Source organism: Equus przewalskii, chromosome 9, assembly GCF_037783145.1.
Source record: "Equus przewalskii isolate Varuska chromosome 9, EquPr2, whole genome shotgun sequence".
NCBI lineage: Eukaryota > Metazoa > Chordata > Mammalia > Perissodactyla > Equidae > Equus > Equus przewalskii.
The window spans coordinates 29,408,218-29,428,010 of record NC_091839.1 but is presented as its reverse complement, the minus strand read 5'-3'; the positions used below and the strand labels follow the sequence as shown (position 1 = coordinate 29,428,010).

Genomic DNA, 19,793 nt, shown 5'->3' with positions numbered 1-19,793 from the left:
CTGACTATATTGTAGACATTTAGACATTTTCATGATGCTCTTTTGTATATGCTAATGCCAATGGTGTTATTTTAGCCCTTGCTCAGTATAGTGGGGACCCCAGGACAGAGTGGCAATTAAATGCTCACAAAGACAAGCAGAGCTTGTTGGAAGCGGTGGCCAACTTACCGTACAAAGGAGGCAACACCCTCACAGGTGAGCAGGATGGCCTGGTGCGCTCTCAGCTCTTGCTTTTGGTCGAAGCTGTGGCTGAATAATGATGTGACTGGTTCTCTTTTAAAAACCCCACTAGGCATGGCTTTGAATTTCATTCGTCAACAGAGCTTCAAGACCCAAGCTGGCATGAGGCCTCGGGCTCGAAAAATTGGTGTTCTCATCACTGATGGAAAATCACAAGATGATGTCGAGGCACCTTCAAAGAAACTCAAGGACGAAGGCGTGGAGCTGTTTGCTGTTGGTAAGCACTGACGAGGCTAGCCATGCCCTCGGGGTTACAAAAACTGAGGATATTTTTGTAGTTAAAAATATTTTCTGAAGCATGAAAAAACAAACAAACACATTTTCCCTATCACATAATTTATCAAAATGATGTGCCAGGAAGTTAGTTAACTTTCTTCTTTTCTCCTTGTAAAGAGACAAAACTACATGGCTTCTTGGAATAAAGTAATGGATCAAGAGGACAAATGTACTATTAATAGGATCCAGGAAAATTCCTGTTTGGTTTTCCACAGCACCATGTTTATTTTTGATATCCATTATTTTGCTTTCCAGAAAAAACACCGAAGAGACACTTTTTAGTGGGAAATTGCTGCTAGAAGCATTTAAAAGAAGCTAATTTAGAATATCTTCAGTTTATATCATTTTTTATGTGTTTCTATTTTATAACTATAGATAATCATTTTATTTTTGAGGAAAATCATATGTTCTAGTTAACATTGAATATATAAGGGTAGCCCAAAAATATTTGCTTTATTCCATTAATTTTTTTCTGAGAAGTGCTTTTAATTTGTATACATACGTTCTTTTCAAGGTATTAAAAATGCTGATGAAGTTGAGTTAAAGATGATTGCAACGGATCCCGATGATACCCACGCGTACAACGTGGCTGATTTTGAGTCACTCTCCAGGATCGTGGATGACCTCACCATTAACTTGTGTAACAGTGTCAAAGGTCCAGGTCAGGTTTGCCCAGGCTTTCTCACCCTCAGCACTGTTGATGTTTTGGGGCAGATAAATCTTTTCTGGATGGGGGAAAGTGTCTCTTTTGTGCATTGTGAGGTGTTTAGCAGCATCCCTGGGCTCTGCCCACTGGATGCCAGTACCATTCTCTGAATTGTGACAACTAAAAATACCTTCAGATGTTGACAAATGTCTGCTGGGAAAACACCGTCCCCAGTGGAGAATCATTGGTTTTCATCTCTGATTTTTTTTCTGATTTGTTTTTGATGGCACCCAACTAGAAATGATTTTCGGTTCATTTGAGGATACATGTAGTTTATCTGTGCATGCACACCACACACACACAAATATAAATGGGAGTGGAGAAGAAAGGAAGAGAGATGCTTTCTTTTCTGATATATATCTATTCTCTTGTAAAGCATCTTCATGCTATGTAAATTGCTTTTAAATGGTTGTTCCCAGACTTTTGTTTTCTAAAGTATGTTATCTTTTTTTTTTATTAGGAGTGGAAGAGGGGTCTTGTATCTGATTTGCTTTGTCTCAACTACAGATGATCAAATTTGATACTTTGCACTTATAATCCCTAAATATAAAGAGAAATTATAATTTTAGAGTTTGGACCTTGAGAAATGATGTAATCTCTCTTTACTAGTGAGGAAACTGAGATTTACAGAAGTTAAATTGCTTACCCAGGATTAAATGGTTAAAGATATTTTGAGGTCTTTGAAAAAAAGTAGCTATTGATAAGCAATTAAGATTTAGAAATAAAATTGTAGAACTGAATTTTTCGTGACAGAAGGTGGTGCAAAATGGTTCCTATCTGTATAAATCACAGGACAAAACATGGTAAGCACCAAAATGAAACTTTCTGGAAAATTAATGACAAAAATTATGATCCTTATTATATGATAAAAATTTCTTTTAAGTACACATGGATAATGGTAAAGACTGTCTTTTAGTAATTTATTTTGGTTTTAGAAAAGTTGGAAAGAGTTTAACAAATAATGTGGCAAAAATGGTTCACATGCTTTGGGTCCTGGGGGTACGTTATTTGTTCCTTCTTGAGTTTTTCTCTCCAGACTTTTGCAGATTTTCTTTTTGGATTTTGAACAACAGACTGACCTTTTCCCTGGAGAAATAGACCAGCCAGGAAGCCAGAATTTGTAGGCTTCTGGCTCTGAAATAGCTGAGAGGGTTGTACTTTTATTTAGTTGTACAGAACTTTGAGTGAGGATGAAAACGTCTTTTATCTGTTGTCCTTTTCTTTTTCTTAGTCGACTATGTAATAGTTGCATTCATTCTAGTTTCCAGACAGTAAAATTGCTTGATAATTTTGTAGGCTTGATTGTGACCCAAGTACAATAAAGGTTAGGATACTGAGAATGGAAATACTTTTCCCAGCTTTGGCTTACAAAGGAAGTGGAAAGAGTGTATATGAGAGTGATTTGCCATGCTCATGGAGTCATTGGATTAATTCTCTTTAAATTATTACTTGGGACATATTTCTGATGGTCATATGGAGCTGATTTCTCTTTTCCTTGGTGTTTAGTTCAGATATTGTTCCGTGTGAGTCATCTCACTTACACCTATCAGCAGAGACCACAGTCACAGGAAGTAGGGTAGTCCCAAATGTGAAAAGATGTGGTTGTTTTTCCTCTCTCTTGAATAAGAAAGTGGTTCACTTCTTTTGCACTGAACTAGGTCCTGTAGGGGAGCTAAACATGAACAAGAAACCAATTCTGTCTGCACAGAGCACAGTCTATAGTTAAGGAGATAAGGCATGAATATGAATAATCAAAATGATAATGGGGGCAGTGAACTTGGGTGGTGCCAGTAGTGATAGAAACAGTGGAATGGTCAGGACCCAAATCCTTATTTATTGATTATATGTACAAGGTTAGAGAGAGGAGAAAGTATCCAAAGGTAGTTCAGAGGTTTTTGAGTCTAGGTGACTGGAAAACTGGTGGTGACATAAGGAAGAGCAGGATCAAGTTTTAATGAAAGACAATGAGCTCAGGTTTGAATCTTTGAGACTAAGGAACACTTTGCCCACACCCATTCAGGGAGGTTTTATGGGCAAAGGGCCTCCATATGGATATACTGTAGCTACTTAGTGTGTGAAAGGATGTGGGTACAAGCTTGAAATATGGAGAGTAATACTGTTTCAACCTAATTTCAAATTTCGTCACCTTGTTATGATAATGGAAAAAGTGTATGTACTTTATTTCCACGTGTAGGTGACTTGGAAGCACCTTCCAACCTAGTTATTTCTGAGCGAACCCATCGTTCTCTTAGAGTGAGCTGGACACCTCCTTCTGACAGTGTGGACAGATATAAGGTGGAATACTACCCAGTTTCTGGTGGAAAACGTCAAGAAGTGAGTAGACAACACCTAAACCTACTCCTTCCTGATTCTGAGTTTGGGTCCTCCTCATTAGGCTGCTGAGAAAAATGTTGGGTGTGGAGCAAGAGGCATGCAGAGAGGGGCAGAACTGAGTCAACACTGGTGCTTTCTCTTCCCTGCTAGGCAAGCACTTCCATTTGGGCTTAATGAAAGGAACGAGCTTTGCTTGAATTCTTCTGGTTTCTAAGAATTGCAGAATATCAATAGGATTTTAAATTAAAACTTAATTAGAGAATGCCTGATATATTCATGAGTTTATGCTAGAGTTGGAAGGGAACATTAAAGATGATCTAATTTTATTTACTCATTTTACAAATAAGGAAACAACAGCCAAGAGAATAAATTGTCTGTCTTGTCCAAGACCTCATTGTAGTTTCCAAAGCCAAAAGACAGTGGCCTCCTTGAAATATAATTTCTACGTTCATTGCAGTTAACTACTTTGTAGTTATAGTCGAAAAGAAGGAAATGACTATGCTATGTTGTCATTTTTAAATTTCCCCCTAGTTTTATGTGAGCCGACTGGAGAGGAGCACAGTCCTGAAAGATCTGAAGCCTGAGACTGAGTACGTTGTGAACGTGTACTCCGTGGTGGAAGATGAGTACAGCGAGCCTCTGAAGGGCACAGAGAAAACCTGTAAGTCAGATGAAAAAAACATCTCATTGTTTTGTTTTTAAGATAAAGAGATGACAGCCCATGTGGGATTTTTGTCAGCCTTCCAAATCCTTCTTTTATTCATTATCCATTCGACAAATATTTTCCAAGTGCGTTCTTTGTGCAGGTGCTGGATAAACACTGAGTGGTTGTCTGATCTTCCTGGCTGCTCGACCATCATGGGCCCCACGGGTGGAATGGGTAGTCACGGCCATAGATAACTTAGATGGAAAAGTACCTTTAATAGAGTCATTCACTTCTTGAGGAAAGAGACTCTGTGGGGAGTGGGACTAAGATTAGGAAGAGGAGCTGTGCAGAGGTGACCTGTTTCACTTCTGCAGATGGTCAGATCTTTCTGCTGGCAATGAGATCTCTCCTGTTTTTTGGCCTTTGGCCTTTACTAGAGAAGCTCTAAGGCCTCTGGTTTTGAATAAAGCTTTTGGGAGAGGCGTTCCTCCCTCCTGTCCCTGGTAGGGTTTCTGAGCCCATATGAAAATACTCTTTCCGGGGCTGGCCCCATGGCTAAGTTGTTAAGTTTGCATGCTCTGCTTCAGCGGCCCAGAGTTCACTGGTTTGGATCCTGGGTGCGGATCTACACACTGTTCATCAAGCCATGATGTGACGGCACCCCACGTAGAAGAACTAGAATGACTTACAAGTAGGATAGACAACCATGTTCTGGGGCTTTGGGGAGGAAAAAAAAGAGGAAGATTGGCAACAGATGTTAGCTCAAGGCCAATCTTCCTCAACAAAAAGCATACCAAAAAAAAAAAATACTCTTTTCTTCTCCCATCTTCTTGGCTGGGCTCCAGCGGGAAGGGAGGCCACTTATAAGAGGAAGAGGGGGCATTGCTCTCTCCAAGGCAAGAACTGACTCCACTTATGCTTAGTTCCTTAGGTCTTTATCTCTTCTCTTATTTCTCTTCATGGCTGACCATATGAGGTGGGAAATAATGTATTTCATAATGGATAGGATTAATCTGATAATTCCTTAAAACTGAAAACTCAGTATTTGGACAAAAAATAAAAAGCTATATGGGTATTAAGTGAAGAAGAGATTGTAAACCTTTTACTCTGTCTTGTGGGTTTGTCTCCAAAAAGCCCATAAATCCCCTAAGTTCCAGTTATTAATGCATGGTACTCATGAAAATATTTTTTAAAAGAAAGACAAATTAAAATACTGTGTTAGTTACTTATGTATGAAATTCTATGATTGAAGAATGAAAATAGTCAACTTAGAGATGTTCCAGGAAAAGAGATTGAAATCTCAGCAAGTTGGTATCGATTTTGGCTTCCATATGGACTTGCCGGAATGCCATTTGAAATTTAACCTTTTTTCCTCTGTGAAATAGTTGTAATGTGCAGTCCTGCGTATGGGGTGGCAATGAACAATGAGATGGGTTTGTTTAGTGAAAGGAAAGGGTTATATTAACTCATTGATTTCTCATAGGAACCCGTTCTCTATTTAGCATATACAAGTATCAATAGTTAAGTAGGAAACCACAATTAAAAAATGGGTAGAATGCTAGGAATTAGAGACTGATCTGTCCTTTTACATTCCAACAGTGCCAGTCCCTGTGGTCAGCCTGAATATTTATGATGTTGGCCCTACGACCATGCGTGTGCAGTGGCAGCCAGTGGGAGGGGCGACTGGCTACTCCTTGTCGTACGAACCTGTCAACGCCACAGAACCGACAAAACCCAAAGAGGTGGGAAACACTTGTTACTTTATCACTGGGTCTTCCTGAGACTGTATAGATTTCAAAGCTCCATTAAATTGTGGTTAGCTATGAACTCATTTATAACTTTACACACCAAATGGAAAAAAATAGAAAATTAGAATTGTGGTCTGTGATACATTTTAGAAAACATTGGCATGAAAAAGGAAATGCAGTTCAGAGAAATGAAAAATAAAAGTTGTGCTATAATCTAGTGATTAAAAATAGGCTGTAGTTAGTTATCCCCAGTGAGTGGAAACGTTTGATTTGACTGGCTTATTTCCCCTCTGGATGTGCACACGCAGATGCGCGTCGGGCCGACGGTGAATGATGTGCAGCTGACTGACCTCTTTCCCAACACCGAGTACGCGGTTACTGTCCAGGCCGCCCTGCACGACCTCACTAGTGAACCTGTTACTGCTCGGAAAGTCACCTGTAAGTCGTTGCTAGTTTTCCTTCTTTCCTTATTGCTGTAAACATCATGTTCATTAGGATTTTTCTTTCACTCAATGATGCTAACAATAATTTGATAATTTGTACATAAGTTATAGGATTATTACTTACGGCAATCAAATTTAAGAATTAAGATTAATTCTAGACTTATGGCAGCATCTTAAATTGATTCCAGGATTTACATTCTTTTTCACATTTAACATGCCTGATATTGAGGTGTACCTTACAATCAATAGTATCTTACAGTTGCTCTTGGCCAGGTGTTCAGTCAGGGCATAGAACATAAAATAATGGTGCATCTTACAACTGATGTTGTTGTAGACCCATGAAATATGGTGTATAGCATTGGTGGGAAGGGAATGTTGGGTGAATGTAGTTTTGGAGGAAGATACTAGATTTAAGAAGAAGATGTCCTTAGTTCTTGTTAAAGTAGAAACTCTATGGCGTGTATGAATAAATCTGTTTCAATTAAGTGAATTAATCAATAAACTCAATCCCAAAACACATTGATCATCTATTCTACTCTAGTCACCTGTGCTAGGTGTTGGCAACCCATAAGTGCGTAATACAAAGCAGCATAGAGCACATGGACTTGTTCATGGTTTCCTCTTCTCTTGAGTGTGTTGATCAGAGTCTTTTGTGTTTCTGGTTTGTCTCACTAGCATTTAGGTGCTTTTTCTTGGAAAGTGACAATGATTGCACTTAGGACCCTTGCCTTACCTATTTGGTAGTTTCATTTCATGCTTGTTGAGGTGGGCATGCTGGGATAGATGATTTGGCTTAAATTTGGTGAGTTTCAGTCCATGTTTCTAAGGAAATTAAGAAGTTGGAAGGAACCTTCGAGAGGGAGAGTGGATGGAGACAGAAGCATGATGGGGCAGAAAAGAGAAAGAGCCCCTGTAGGGCAGGGCAGGATAAATTCATTTCAACAAATAACCATCTTTTAAATGTTAGACCCTGTGTAGAGGTGGTAGTTTTGTGGAAATGGAGTAGTCACAGATGGAAAGAGTGGGGAACCAGCCAGAGATGGAGACGTGTTCTGAGAGCACCGGGAGAGAAGATCCAAAAGTCCTAGTGGGATGAAAGATAAATCGGGTCACGGATTTGGATATGGGGCTGGATTGCCACAGTGGACGATGGGATGGCAGAGAGAGATGCAGAGACAAAAACACTGAAGGGATGGAGGTCCAGAAACATGGAGGTGGAGAGAGAGATTCAGGAAGAGAGATGTACAGAGCTGAAATTGATGACAAAGGAAATTGGCCAAATGAGCAGATAGAAAGAGTGAGATATGTCTCATATAACGAAAGAAAATCTCTTGGTTAGTTGTCCTCCTCCCCATTCTTTTTAAAGTAAAGCTTTGTTTGACTTGGTAAAAATTTATCATTTGGATTTTCTTCTAACCATGTAGGCTTCTGTGGATTTTTCCTATAAGCTTATTGGGTACTTAATTTTGGCCCATCTTCATTCTTCACTGTCATAACCATTTGTTTTCCTGTCACATTCTTAAGGGAGCCTAACTCATTTGTTTTTATTTTCTATCTTGACTGATTTAAATATCTGATAAAGAAAGATTAGCTGTACATTTATGGTGTATTATTATTTATTATAGCTGAGCAGCATGTAAGAGCTTATTTAGATAGAGTGGAAAAGGTTAACATATAAATGAGAAGTTAGAATTGTAATAAAAATTTAAATTTATCCTATTTTTAACAAGCCTTCTTAAGAAGATTTTGCTCTACCTGATAGAATCGTGGCACTTTATCATCGTAGTCATTTTTTTTGGTTATTTTGCTGTACATCTTTAAGTTTTCTCCAAACAACTTCTTGAAAGCTTGTGTGGATGCTTTAGAGCTTTGTGATTGAGAACCACATCTGAACCTAGTTTCTCATGCACATCCAGTACCTTTACCCAGACCTCGGGATCTGAAGCTCAGAGATGTGACTCACAGCACCATGAACGTCCTTTGGGAGCCTGTGCCTGGAAAAGTGCGCAAATATATTGTTCGCTACAAAACACCAGAAGAGGATGTCAAAGAGGTAGGTTGGAGATTAGAATGGATTTGGAAATATTTGTTTTCGCAGTAGGTTGAACAAAAGAACCTAAACAAGTATAGATGACAGCATGTTTAGAATACTTGTCTCTTTATTAATATAGTGTTGAAAACTTGTTAGAATAATAAAGCACTTTTTGAATATCAATGATATATTGGGCTGTTTTGATTTAGTTTAGAAATGTTTTTCTGTGTGATATTAATCTCAAAACATCATCCTTTAGTTGATAAAGAGTTATAGAATCTAGATGGTATTTCCTTCTCATTCAGATGCCTTATATGGTGTTCTGCCTTCTATGAATTACTAAAAAATGTCATAATAATGTTTCTAAAAATAAAAGCTAGCAAAGGGATGCAGGAAAGAAAAGCAGGAGTTTGTCAGATCATGGGAAGATAGGACAGTTGAGCAGGACAGGAGGAAAAGGGATTTCTGGTTAGAGGGGTGCCCCTTTAGCAGTGAGCATTTTTCGAGATGATGTTGGGGCAGAGAGCTGTTTCCATGACAACCTGATTCAAAGCTGGAGCAAACTGAGGGGCTTCCCCAGTGAGTGGCTTTAAAACTTGTGTGTGCTTGGTGGGGGCTCATTATTGTCAGAATCTCAGAGGCATTGACATAGATATAGATATAGAATAGATAGAAATACTTTTGCTAAGCAACCAGTTATTGACTGTGCTGGTCATTTGGATTATATAAAAGCTAATTTATACCTGTGCACACATTCATTTCATTCTGGGTTTCAATTTCAAAAGAGGCACAATGACCAGTGGGTCTCACGGGGTTCTTGTGCATAGTAAATGAGATAATGCACAGGAGAACACTTCTGAAGAAATAAGGCAGTGATATGAAGGGAAACAGATGAAAAATGATCAAGTCATTTGAATCCCTAGGGAGTCGTCATTTGCCAAACAGTAGTGTCAGATACGGCTCTAGTACACTCATTTTTTTCCACTTTGGAAACACTTAAACTGTCTCCAGTTCCTGTGCTCTTATACAAATCGGAAAACATTGCTTCTGTTTGGTACCACAATTCTTACGCTCTTGTGCTGAGAGGTATAGTAAATAACAGAGAGATACCAAAACTAAATGCTTTGTAAAAATCGTCCACTGCTCTGTTCTAGGTAGAGGTGGACAGGTCAAGGACCAGCACCCCTCTCAGAGACCTCCTCTCTCAAACCCTGTACACGGTCAGCGTTTCCGCAATGTATGACGAGGGGGAGTCTCCTGCAGCGGCTGCTCAGGAAACCACCCGTGAGTTGTCACCACTCTTTATTAATAGTTGGGACACCATATCACATGCCTGTATAACAGAACTTACTGCAGCATTTTGGTTCTTAATGCTATTTCTGCGAGTATTTAATAATCTTTGGATTCATAGATTGTTTTTCACTTATTTTCTTCCCATCTTCTACCTTTATGTCCATTCCTTTTCTGATAATTTCTATCAGTTGCTGTCACTAATTCATCTTCCAGATACTTAACAGGGGTGTGTGTGTGTAGCGGGGTGGGGAGAAAGTATATTCTTGATGTATGTTGAACATTTTCTCTGGAAAAGCTGCATTAGTTATCAAATATTTTTTGAGATCTTACTATAGGTAAAGTGCTGTTAGGGGTAACAAAATATAAGCATCTTTGCCCTCAATAACCGATGATGTCAATGTGGAGATAAGAAAAATATGTGAGTTTGTGTAAGGAGGGTGGGTAAGTGGCACTCTGCTTGTGTGCTGTGGGGCTGCAGAGGAAGAGAGCCTTCCACAGTGGAAAGGTGGGGAGAGACCGGCAGCCTGCCTGGGCCCGTCCTCCCCTGCTCCATTCTGCTGCCGCACTGAGGGATGTCCATTCTCTCCCTCTTGTGGTACTTCCAGAGTATTTAACCCAATTACTATCATCTGTGGGTCTTTTTCTATCTGTTCTACTTTCCCCTTGCTCCCACCTAGTCAAGGCAGAGACATTTATTTTGTTCAATTTTGTATCTCCAGTGCCTGGCACAGTGCTCAGCACATAATTTCCTAATTATATAGTGATTAAGAAGTTGAGGTCTAAAACCAGCAGTGTTTGGAAGAAATATGGGAACCACTTATGTAATTCAGAATTTTCTAGTAGCCACATTAAAAAAGGTAAAAAGAGACAGATGAAATTAATTTTAATAATGTGCTTTATTCAACCCAATATATCCAACGCATTATCATTTCAACATGCGTCAGTATAATAATTATTGATGAGATATTTCACATTATATTTTTATAATAATTCTTTGAAATCCAGCATGTATCGATTTTACCTTTAGGACGTATCTCACCTTGGACTAGCCACATTTCAAGTACTCAATAGCGCCATGGAACTAGTGGCTCCCACGGTGGAGGCGCAGGTCTAGAGAATTTAGTGAGTTGCGCTGTCTTGCCCAGTAAACTAGTGGTGGGATCAGTGCCGCAGTTTGGAGGTTTTATTTCCTGTCCAGCAGCTGCCTCACCAGGGACTCAAGAGCTTCTCCTTTTGTGCCCAGCTGTCTCCATGTGATCATCAGGGCAAGTTGTCAAATGTCACAGCCTGCGCCTTAACATCAGGCACTGTCCACTTTGGCTGTTTTCTTCTATGCGTTATCCCTTAGCAATTTGAGTTGCCTTCTTGGCATCAGTTCTCTTAGCTGGTAAGGGTAGTGGCTAGAATGAAAATTGATGCATATGAATAGACCAACAGCTTTGCATAAACATAGCAGGTGTGGTACAGAGAAAAAGAAGTCAGGAAAAAAGACTAGTGAAAGCAGAAAATTTAGTATACTAAACTAATACTTTAAATGTATGCTTTTAGTCCTTAAGATTTCCTAATAACTTTTACATACATCCAAAGTGCATCCTGAACAGCTGGTTTCTTTTGCAGGAGTGCTTGTGAAAGTGGTACCACTCTCTTTATCTCCATGGGACTTTTCATTCTAATTATTAGAAACAAATTTTTGATGACTCTGGGTTTTGTGTCGTTGGCTTTGGTTACCAGGAGATAGAGAAATTAATGACAGTGGAAGTTCAGGACTGGTGACAGACCTTCCAACTTGCTTGTGCTGCAAACTAATTCGAGAGCCTGATCTGTGGAAGGGCTTTTAATTGGGATTGCAGCAGATAGTCACCAGCACTCCAGAGTTATTCCTGTCTCTGGATAGAGTCAGTGCAGGCTGCTTCACCTTGTGTTTAGGGTTAGTGGATCTATAGGAAAAGTTTATGCTTGGATTAGTTAGATCATAACATTTCATGGACCATAAAGGTCCATGCGCTCTCTGATATTATACATCAGAGTTTGTGCTTATGTGTATTGCTGTGTGTATGTGTATTGCATGGTTTTCCTTAGATTCTCAAAAGGTTTGAAATGCAAAGTGATTAAGAACTGCTGAGTTAGAAGAGTGTTACTGAATGGTACCTTAAAAAAACCCACCGTTTTAATAGGATATAAATAGTAACCTATTGTATCCATATAATGCTTGTAGTTCTTGGAGCTTTCTCTTACATTGATCTTTCAAATGAACTGAATTGGTAAAATATTTGGTTCTAAGCAATGTTTTCAACAGTTTTTCCATGTCCCTTAAAATGAAACAAGGCAGTTTTATTGTATTAAATTAAGTTTGCAGATTCCATTCAAAAACTTAGGGCTGCCTTTTCTCATGGTAGGCACTGTGCCAGCCCCAACAAACCTAAGGATCACTGAAGTATCACCAGAGAGTTTCAGAGGTACTTGGGATCACGGAGCGTCAGATGTGTCTCTCTACAGAATAACCTGGGCGCCTCTTGGAAGCTCTGATAAGATGGAGGTAGTGTTAACTCTCTGTCTTTCTCTTGTTTTTCCCTTTTAGATCCTATTTCATTGTAGGGAATCTTGTTTGAAATATATGTGAGCTCTGTTGCCAGAAAAGCATTCTTTCCTGCTAGTGACATTTGAGCTCCTGTCCTGCATCAAAGCAGGAAGACCATTGGGCTAAACGATGTCAACACACTGCCATTGGTGTATGCTATATGTGCTTAGTTTTCTGTGGGTTTGTTTTTTTCCCCTTTTTCCCTAAGACTATCGTAAATGGAGATGAAAATACTTTGGTGTTTGAAAACCTGAACCCGAACACTCTCTATGAAGTTTCTGTTACTGCCATTTATCCGGATGAGTCAGAAAGTGATGACCTGATTGGCAGTGAGCGCACACGTAGGTGTTCAGCTTTCAATTAGGACATTGTTATTTTAAAATTAATTTTAAAAATGGAGTTTTAGCCATATTAGTAATATTTCCCCAAATTCTATTTTTTTAGCGCGTTTGATACCCTTAACAACACAAGGTAAGAATTTAATTTGCTGAGTTGTATGAATGACCAAATAATGAATGAATGGATGAAAAATACCACAAAATCCATTGCAAGCAATCCTTCTGCTTTTAAATTGTAAGGGATTGATTGGGACCTCTTTTAAACAGGGCTTTCTTGAAAAACTTTGCTTTGCTACTATTTGTTATGGAGTCATTTGTGATTCAGTGACCATCATTTATCATGGGGTCAAATTTAGTTCTAAACCTAGAAGTATACAACTCTGTTATTTCCTTGGGAACAGTGGTTAGTGGGGAGGCATTGTTCTGTGTGCTTAATCTTTCTCAACAATCTTCTTTCAGCTCCAAAAAGTGGCCCACGAAACCTTCAGGTGTACAATGCAACATCCTACAGCTTGACTGTTAAGTGGGATTCTGCTAGCGGTCGTGTGCAGAAATACAGAATCACCTATCAGCCTTCGACAGGGGAAGGCAATGAGCAGACGGTAATTTGTTTTGAAAAAAGTATAACTTGGACAAATTCTACCTTTCCTCCTCAAACTCTTTTCATGCCCAAAGTTTAGTAGTCATGCTTACTACTTTGAGAGATGCAAGATTTACTGTATTGGATGGAATTATTTGACTCCATTCCTGATGGAGACTCAGTGGATGTTCATGGGAAACGAGAATTTTTATGGAAGCCTCACAGCATTAGGCATGTGCCTCAGTGCACTCACGCTTCCCATAAAAACCCTCAGGGCTGGATTATCCATGAAGATATCTAGAGTTTTTAGTCTATACAGATTTTTCAACCCATATTTCTCTAACTTAATCAAGTACTGAAAGTTTGCTAAATTTCCTTATTCTAATTTTTCTGGGTTTTGCACATCATAAGGTGTCTTGCAGATCTGGTGTTTCCAGCTCGGGGCACCTGTCCAGCTAATTTTGACTATTTATCATTTTTATAGTTATCCGAATGGAGGATACTGATGAGGGTGGGACTGCAAACTCAGCCTTCACCTTCATCTTCTTAGTCTTCCCTTATCTAACAGACTCCTTGTCCATTCACCTTGCTTACGTCAGTTGTCTTGTCTTTGAGCCTTTTCCACCTTTGCTTTCATGAAATGTGTGACTAGAACTGCACACATTATCCTAGGTCAGGAAGTGCCAGGATTTTTACCTGGATAGGGTGATGCTTCCTCATTTATTTCAGATACCTCTTTTGGTAAGGTCCATTATTTTGTTGACTTTTGGAGAGGGGGGCTATAATATTTCCTCATGTAACCTTAGAGAGATTTGAGTGATTGACCTTTAATCATCTGACCTGCTGAGCTCCAGCAAATGGGTCACCCCTCTTCCCGGTTTAGAGATATTAGCAGAGTAGATGCTGGCGGTGGTTAAAGCTGTGTGGTTAAAGGTCTCTGATACTTCATAGTAAGTGGGTTTAGATGAATCAGAACTTTGATAGGACTTTTGAGTTGGTCTTTTGAGGTTTCTGTAGAACTAGTCTTAGGTGGTATGATACATTTGGACTGAGAATTTGTCTATTTTAGTTAAATAGGTTATCAATAATAAACTAGATACCAACTGTAATCAGCTGGATTTTACATAAATTCAGATAAGACACATTTGACGGTAATGTTTTAGTGTCAGAAATAGACTTGTTTGTGTCTGTGCCAGGCCACATGTAGGCGGAACTGGGAAGCCAGTGAAGCTTGTCTTTAGCATTTCTCCTCTGGAGCACGCTGACCGTCCAACTGCCGTCCAGCATCGCTTTTACCGTCCCTCAGCTGTTTGTTATAATTAGAAAAAGTCTCATAAACTTGCCCCCTGGAAAGTGTTAGCTGATAATCTCTTAGGTTTGTTGCTCTTAGGGGTATTTGCGCTTTAGTGCTAGTCCATGAAGTAATCAAGTACTGGATCGCTGACGCTAGAATTATTTTGGAGAGTTGGTGAGAGAAGCAGGTAGATACCACCCTGCTAACTCATAAGGCGAGTTCTGCTAAGTGGCTGCTTTCACATTTGTTAAATATCAAATGGCCTGTACTGATATTGACACTTTTTTCTCATCACTTCAAATATTAAATTTATGAAAATTAGCACTGTCGTTCAATTTGCTCCTATTGAGGATGACTACGGTGATCAGTGAGGTTTTCTTTGGAACTCAGACTACTTGAGTGGATGGGTATTCAGCTGGAGACATCTGGACTTATGGCACATCCAGTCATGCACATGTGCACTCACTGTGGCCAGCAGGCCATTTTCATGTGATTTTTAGTTAGTATAGCATAAACATCTGAATTTGGTAGACTGTTAACAATTCATACGAATTTTCTTTCAAGACTATAGCTAGATGGCCTGAAGCAGTGAATAAAAACTTCAAACTTCATAAAGGAGGAAATTGAAAAGGTTTATACCACAAAGTTGGTATCGTGGAGATGACTGGGAAGCCCTGCCTGGGTGTGGCCTGGCCAAGGGTCCAGTCAGGTAGTTTTTACACAGCTAATGCTGTTAGAGCGGCAGTTTTTTGGGGGAAACACCAAAAGCTTTAGATCTTTTGCTGAGTCATTTTAATGTGTTTCTAAAGCAAATAGGAAACATCTATAAAAAAGTAAGAATAATACTGAATGGTGTGGAGCATCTAATGCTACGCAATTCTTTGCTATTTTAAAATTCCTTTGCAGCTCACTTATACTTAATGTCTTTTTGGGGAGGAGATCTGTGAAATGTGTTTTGGATTGAATTTTGCAGTGCTGGTGGTGAGCAAGTTGAAATATCTCTTTGAGGTCACTGGGTTAAGGCTTAGAATGCTTTTTATGATTTAAGGTGCATATTTTACATTTAAAGTTACACCATAAGATATATTTTAAACCTTCACTGTGGCACATGTTTCCAGATCTTGGCAAAGGTCTCCAACAGCCCCCCTGTAGAAAGAGGTTTTTCTAACAGGACGTTAGTGAGATGGAGAGCACAGGGCTGACGCTTATCCCTGTTGTGCTCAAGACCACAATAGGAGGACGGCAGAACAGTGTGGTCCTGCAGAAGCTGAAGCCTGACACTCCTTACACGATTACTGTGTCCTCCCTGTATCCTGACGGTGAAGGCGGTCGGATGACGGGAAGAGGCAAGACCAGTAAGTGAACCCAGACTCCTGTAGCTTCTTTGATGCAGTACCTACCATTGCAGTGGAATCACCTCCTTATCTGGAAACACTGGGGTGACACAGAGCTTTGCTAACCTTTTCAAATGCATTTAAAAAGATGTTGTTTTAATATCCTTGCTTGGAGTTACCTGTCTCTCTTTGTGGAGAAAGACATTTACTACTTTTGAGGATAAAAGAAACACTTTGGGGCTAAAATATCTTGTGAAGAGATGAGACGTGTACCAGATTATCACAGACATTATTTATTCGCTACTGTTCAACAAATATTTGTGGGCTGCCCACTGTGGGGTGCCTGCAATCTTCTAGGGTTCCTGGGAGATATCAGTGAACCTGTTCTGTGTGTGCCTGGTTGTCAGGGTCACACAGTGATGTGATTTCTGTGCATTTCAGAACCTCTGAATACCGTGAGGAACTTAAGAGTGTACGACCCTTCTACCAGCACTTTGAATGTCCGCTGGGACCATGCAGAGGGAAATCCCCGTCAGTACAAGCTCTTCTATGCACCAACAGCAGGTGGTCCAGAGGAACTGGTAATTATTTCCTATGGTGAAAAATGCATTTTGTTTAAACTGTAGCTGAAGGATTTAAAAAATAGCTAAAGGAGTTAACCAACTTATTTTAACAAGAAGTTCATGTTCATTTAATAGAACTTGACAGCGGGTAATAGGTTGGTGCCTTGGTACCTAGGTGATAGGGGAATTGTAGGGGATTGGGGCTGGGGAAAATAATCATTCTAGGAAGTTCTAAAGGTGGAGCATGGGGTGAGAGTATTATTTCTTTCACAAGGTTTTCAAATCAGGTATTTTATGTTTTATTAAAATCTTCAGGTATCACTACCTGGGAATACCAATTATGCCATTCTCAGGAGTCTGCAGCCAGATACCCCATACACTGTTACGGTAGTTCCTGTTTATACTGAAGGTGATGGAGGACGCACGTCAGATACTGGAAGGACATGTAAGTAAGAAGGCACAAAAAGCTAGCTTTTGCATTATAAATTTTGCTTTTTATTATAAAGGCCATATAGGCCCATTAAATAAAATTTGGAAAATTCAAAATGATAGAATAAAAATTACCCATAGTTCACCTCTCAAACGCCATCACCTGTTAATATTTTAGCATGTGAAATAAAAATATTATAATGGCATTCTTTTTCTGAAATGATAATTTCAAGATTTGGAAATGTGCACGCAATCATTAGTGTTCTTCGGTTGTTCTCTCTCACTGACAAGAGTTCGTTGAGCTGTGCTTTGTGCTTTATAAACTCGAGTGCGTTGTTGAAATCTGTTCATCACGTTACTCGGCTGCACATTTCTCTGGTTTGCTGATGAAGCGCTTTTTGGCATTAAACGTGTGCATTTTCATTTGCATTAACTTCTTGAGAAACCAGTTATAGTGATTTTACTATTCTTTGTAGCAGTGCTTAAAGGCTTTTGTGCATACTCATGAATATTTCTTTAGCTTTAAAAATATACTCGCTCATGGCTAAAAGGAAGCAAGTACGGATGGCTTCTTTTGGTAAAAGATTAGTGGTCTAGAAAGATGATGTTATTAGCTAAACTGGAGTTTGGAGTTAATATGCGGATTTAATTTGTAAATTTTTTAATTTGTAAATTTTTCAATTTGTAAATTTTTCTAAGTCCCTATTGGAGCAGTAACTTGGGAACTGAGTGTATGTTTTACTTCTCCCTCCTTTTGCCTTTTCTTTTAATCGCAGAAGACATTTGGTAGCTATTTGTTGAATGAAGAAGGAATTGATGAAAGAATGAATGATGGAAACTCGCTGACTGAATTAGATGGGCTTCATAAGTGTTGTCAGTTCTTGCTTAGAAGGCAGACATTATAAAATTCCTGTTCTCTCTCTCCATTACTTATGTTGAGAAACTGAAGCTTCTTTTCAGTTTCTTGTGCCTCATCCTTTTATGGCTGACCCAGTACTAATACTGTTCCTAGCTTGTTTTTATTGGCAACAACTTTGCTTCTATATAGACAAAGGCCATCACTGGCTAACTTTGACTAAATTTGGGTTTGGAGAGTTAACCTGCTTTTGTGTGTAGATGGTTAGAAGTTTAAGGAGGACAGTATTTTATTGTGTAACAGAATATACATCTTGGAGAAGTGATAACAAAAGCTCGACATATATAAACAGACTTAAGAAAGATGTGTTGGCTTTTCTTTCCGCAGTGGTGAGAGGACTGGCAAGAAACATCCAAGTGTACAATCCTACCCCCCACAGCCTGGACGTGCGCTGGGACCCCGCGCCCGGGCCCGTTCAGCAGTACCGCATCGTGCACTCTCCTGAGGCCGGCACGAGACCCCCAGAGTCTGTGAGTAATCTTGTCATCTTAGAGCTCAGGCAAAGGATTTCAGATTCTGCTGCGCCTCATGCTGTGGCTGCTGGCCCAGAAGAATAAGCCAATTGTTGGTGTGGCCCCGAGTCTCATGGAAACTTCATTTCCTAGTGAACGTAGGCTCGTGTTTGTGTCGTGTGGTAGGCTGTGAGAATGCAAACCACAAACACATCAGTGTTTGATAATTAAGTGATTGCTTTTAATGAATTAAGGCAGGTGTTTTAACTATGCAGTTAGTCAGCAAAAATGAATATTGGAAAAATGCAAATTAGTTATATGAGTTAAAAACCTCAGTAGTAAATGCAAATCATGGCTGGACCTTGACAGTATGGGCTTTTGTTGTAACAGACAAATGTCTTTGTTATGAAAATATCTTAAAGTTCGCCCTCCCCGACTCTCACACATGGCCCAATCTATCTTCAATTCAGATACTATTCAGTTTTGTAAGAAGATTAATAATGTAGAAATCAGAAATCAGTAATTTGAATAAAGATAGAATCAGGACATCTAAAAGAAAGTAAATTTATAGACTAATTTAATTTAAAAGTCTTTACAAAAATAAACAACGACGATGAACAAAGATATACACGACGACAATCCATGTGTTCTGTGAGAATATCGACTTGCATGTCCCTTTGTGTGGTAAGACACATGCAGACAATGTTGCCCTTAGCCACTGCATGGAGCAGCGCTCTGTTTTAATACACAATCCCTCCCCCTAGTGTGGGGTCCCTTCTTTTATGTGTGTCTAACGTTCGAGATGCTTTTTGGGTAAGTATCATGAGCCCTGGATGTTGTATTTGAGAATCCTTACAATAAACATAAACAGGAGATACTTGAAGCTACTAGGGGTCAAGTATGAACTACCTTTCTTCGGAGGGGATTTCTGGGCGTCAGTTGCATCTAGTGAGGTGGCTTGAGCAGGTCTCATGAGGAAGCATAGTACTTGGCTTCTGATGCGCCTGGGCTCAGGCTTTTATTATAAACATCATTCTACTGACTAATCAAAGCCTTGTAAGCATTTGGGTTGTTGTCAGGCAGAATTTGGCATTTCCTCCCCTCCAGATGGTGGTGCCAGGAAACACCCGCATGGTGCGCCTAGAGCAGCTGATTCCGGACACGCCCTATTCTGTGAACATCGTGGCTCTCTACTCAGATGGAGAGGGGAATCCCAGCCCGGGCCAGGGCCGAACGCGTGAGGCAGAAATCCTTTCTCCATCCCATTCCCTTGTAACTTGATTGGCAGGGCTTCTCTGAGTGAGTGAGGAGTGGGAGGCGAGAGGGGAGTGAGAGGTGGTGAGAGCTTTTCCACCTTTGTGCAGGTGAGGGCAGGCCTGGGTGTGTGGTTCTGCCTGGGCTCTCCCACGTTTACGTTCCTGGCTAAAGCTTTGGGCCCATGACTGCCCTCTGTGCTGAGTGAACTTCGTTTGGCCATTTCCTCATCCGGGACCTGAATTAGGGAGGGTTTCTTCCCTTCTCTGCTCTGCAGTGGATGTTCTCACCAAAAGGGCACTTTGGAAATTCGAGGGCTTGGCCTCTCTGTTTCACT

At 39.9% G+C, this 19,793-nt stretch overlaps 1 protein-coding gene across 6 annotated transcripts in view; it reads left to right on the top strand.

Moving 5' to 3' along the window:
* The window catches only part of COL12A1 (collagen type XII alpha 1 chain), a 108,519-nt gene that overhangs the window by 44,508 nt on the left and 44,218 nt on the right, over window positions 1-19,793 (top strand). For 4 of the 6 annotated variants that reach the window (XM_070558956.1, XM_070558954.1, XM_070558952.1 and 1 more), the window contains 18 exons: window positions 76-195; window positions 293-457; window positions 1,031-1,177; window positions 3,417-3,556; window positions 4,088-4,217; window positions 5,802-5,944; window positions 6,259-6,388; window positions 8,310-8,446; window positions 9,580-9,709; window positions 12,115-12,254; window positions 12,505-12,637; window positions 12,741-12,767; window positions 13,094-13,236; window positions 15,734-15,863; window positions 16,284-16,423; window positions 16,721-16,850; window positions 18,078-18,220; window positions 19,310-19,439. In XM_070558956.1, the coding sequence (XP_070415057.1) occupies window positions 76-195; window positions 293-457; window positions 1,031-1,177; window positions 3,417-3,556; window positions 4,088-4,217; window positions 5,802-5,944; window positions 6,259-6,388; window positions 8,310-8,446; window positions 9,580-9,709; window positions 12,115-12,254; window positions 12,505-12,637; window positions 12,741-12,767; window positions 13,094-13,236; window positions 15,734-15,863; window positions 16,284-16,423; window positions 16,721-16,850; window positions 18,078-18,220; window positions 19,310-19,439 (2,358 nt within the window). Of the gene's footprint in view, window positions 1-75; window positions 196-292; window positions 458-1,030; window positions 1,178-3,416; window positions 3,557-4,087; window positions 4,218-5,801; window positions 5,945-6,258; window positions 6,389-8,309; window positions 8,451-9,579; window positions 9,710-12,114; window positions 12,255-12,504; window positions 12,638-12,740; window positions 12,768-13,093; window positions 13,237-15,733; window positions 15,864-16,283; window positions 16,424-16,720; window positions 16,851-18,077; window positions 18,221-19,309; window positions 19,440-19,793 lie in introns of all 6 variants that reach the window. The other 2 variants (XM_070558951.1, XM_070558953.1) reach the window with 1 other exon arrangement.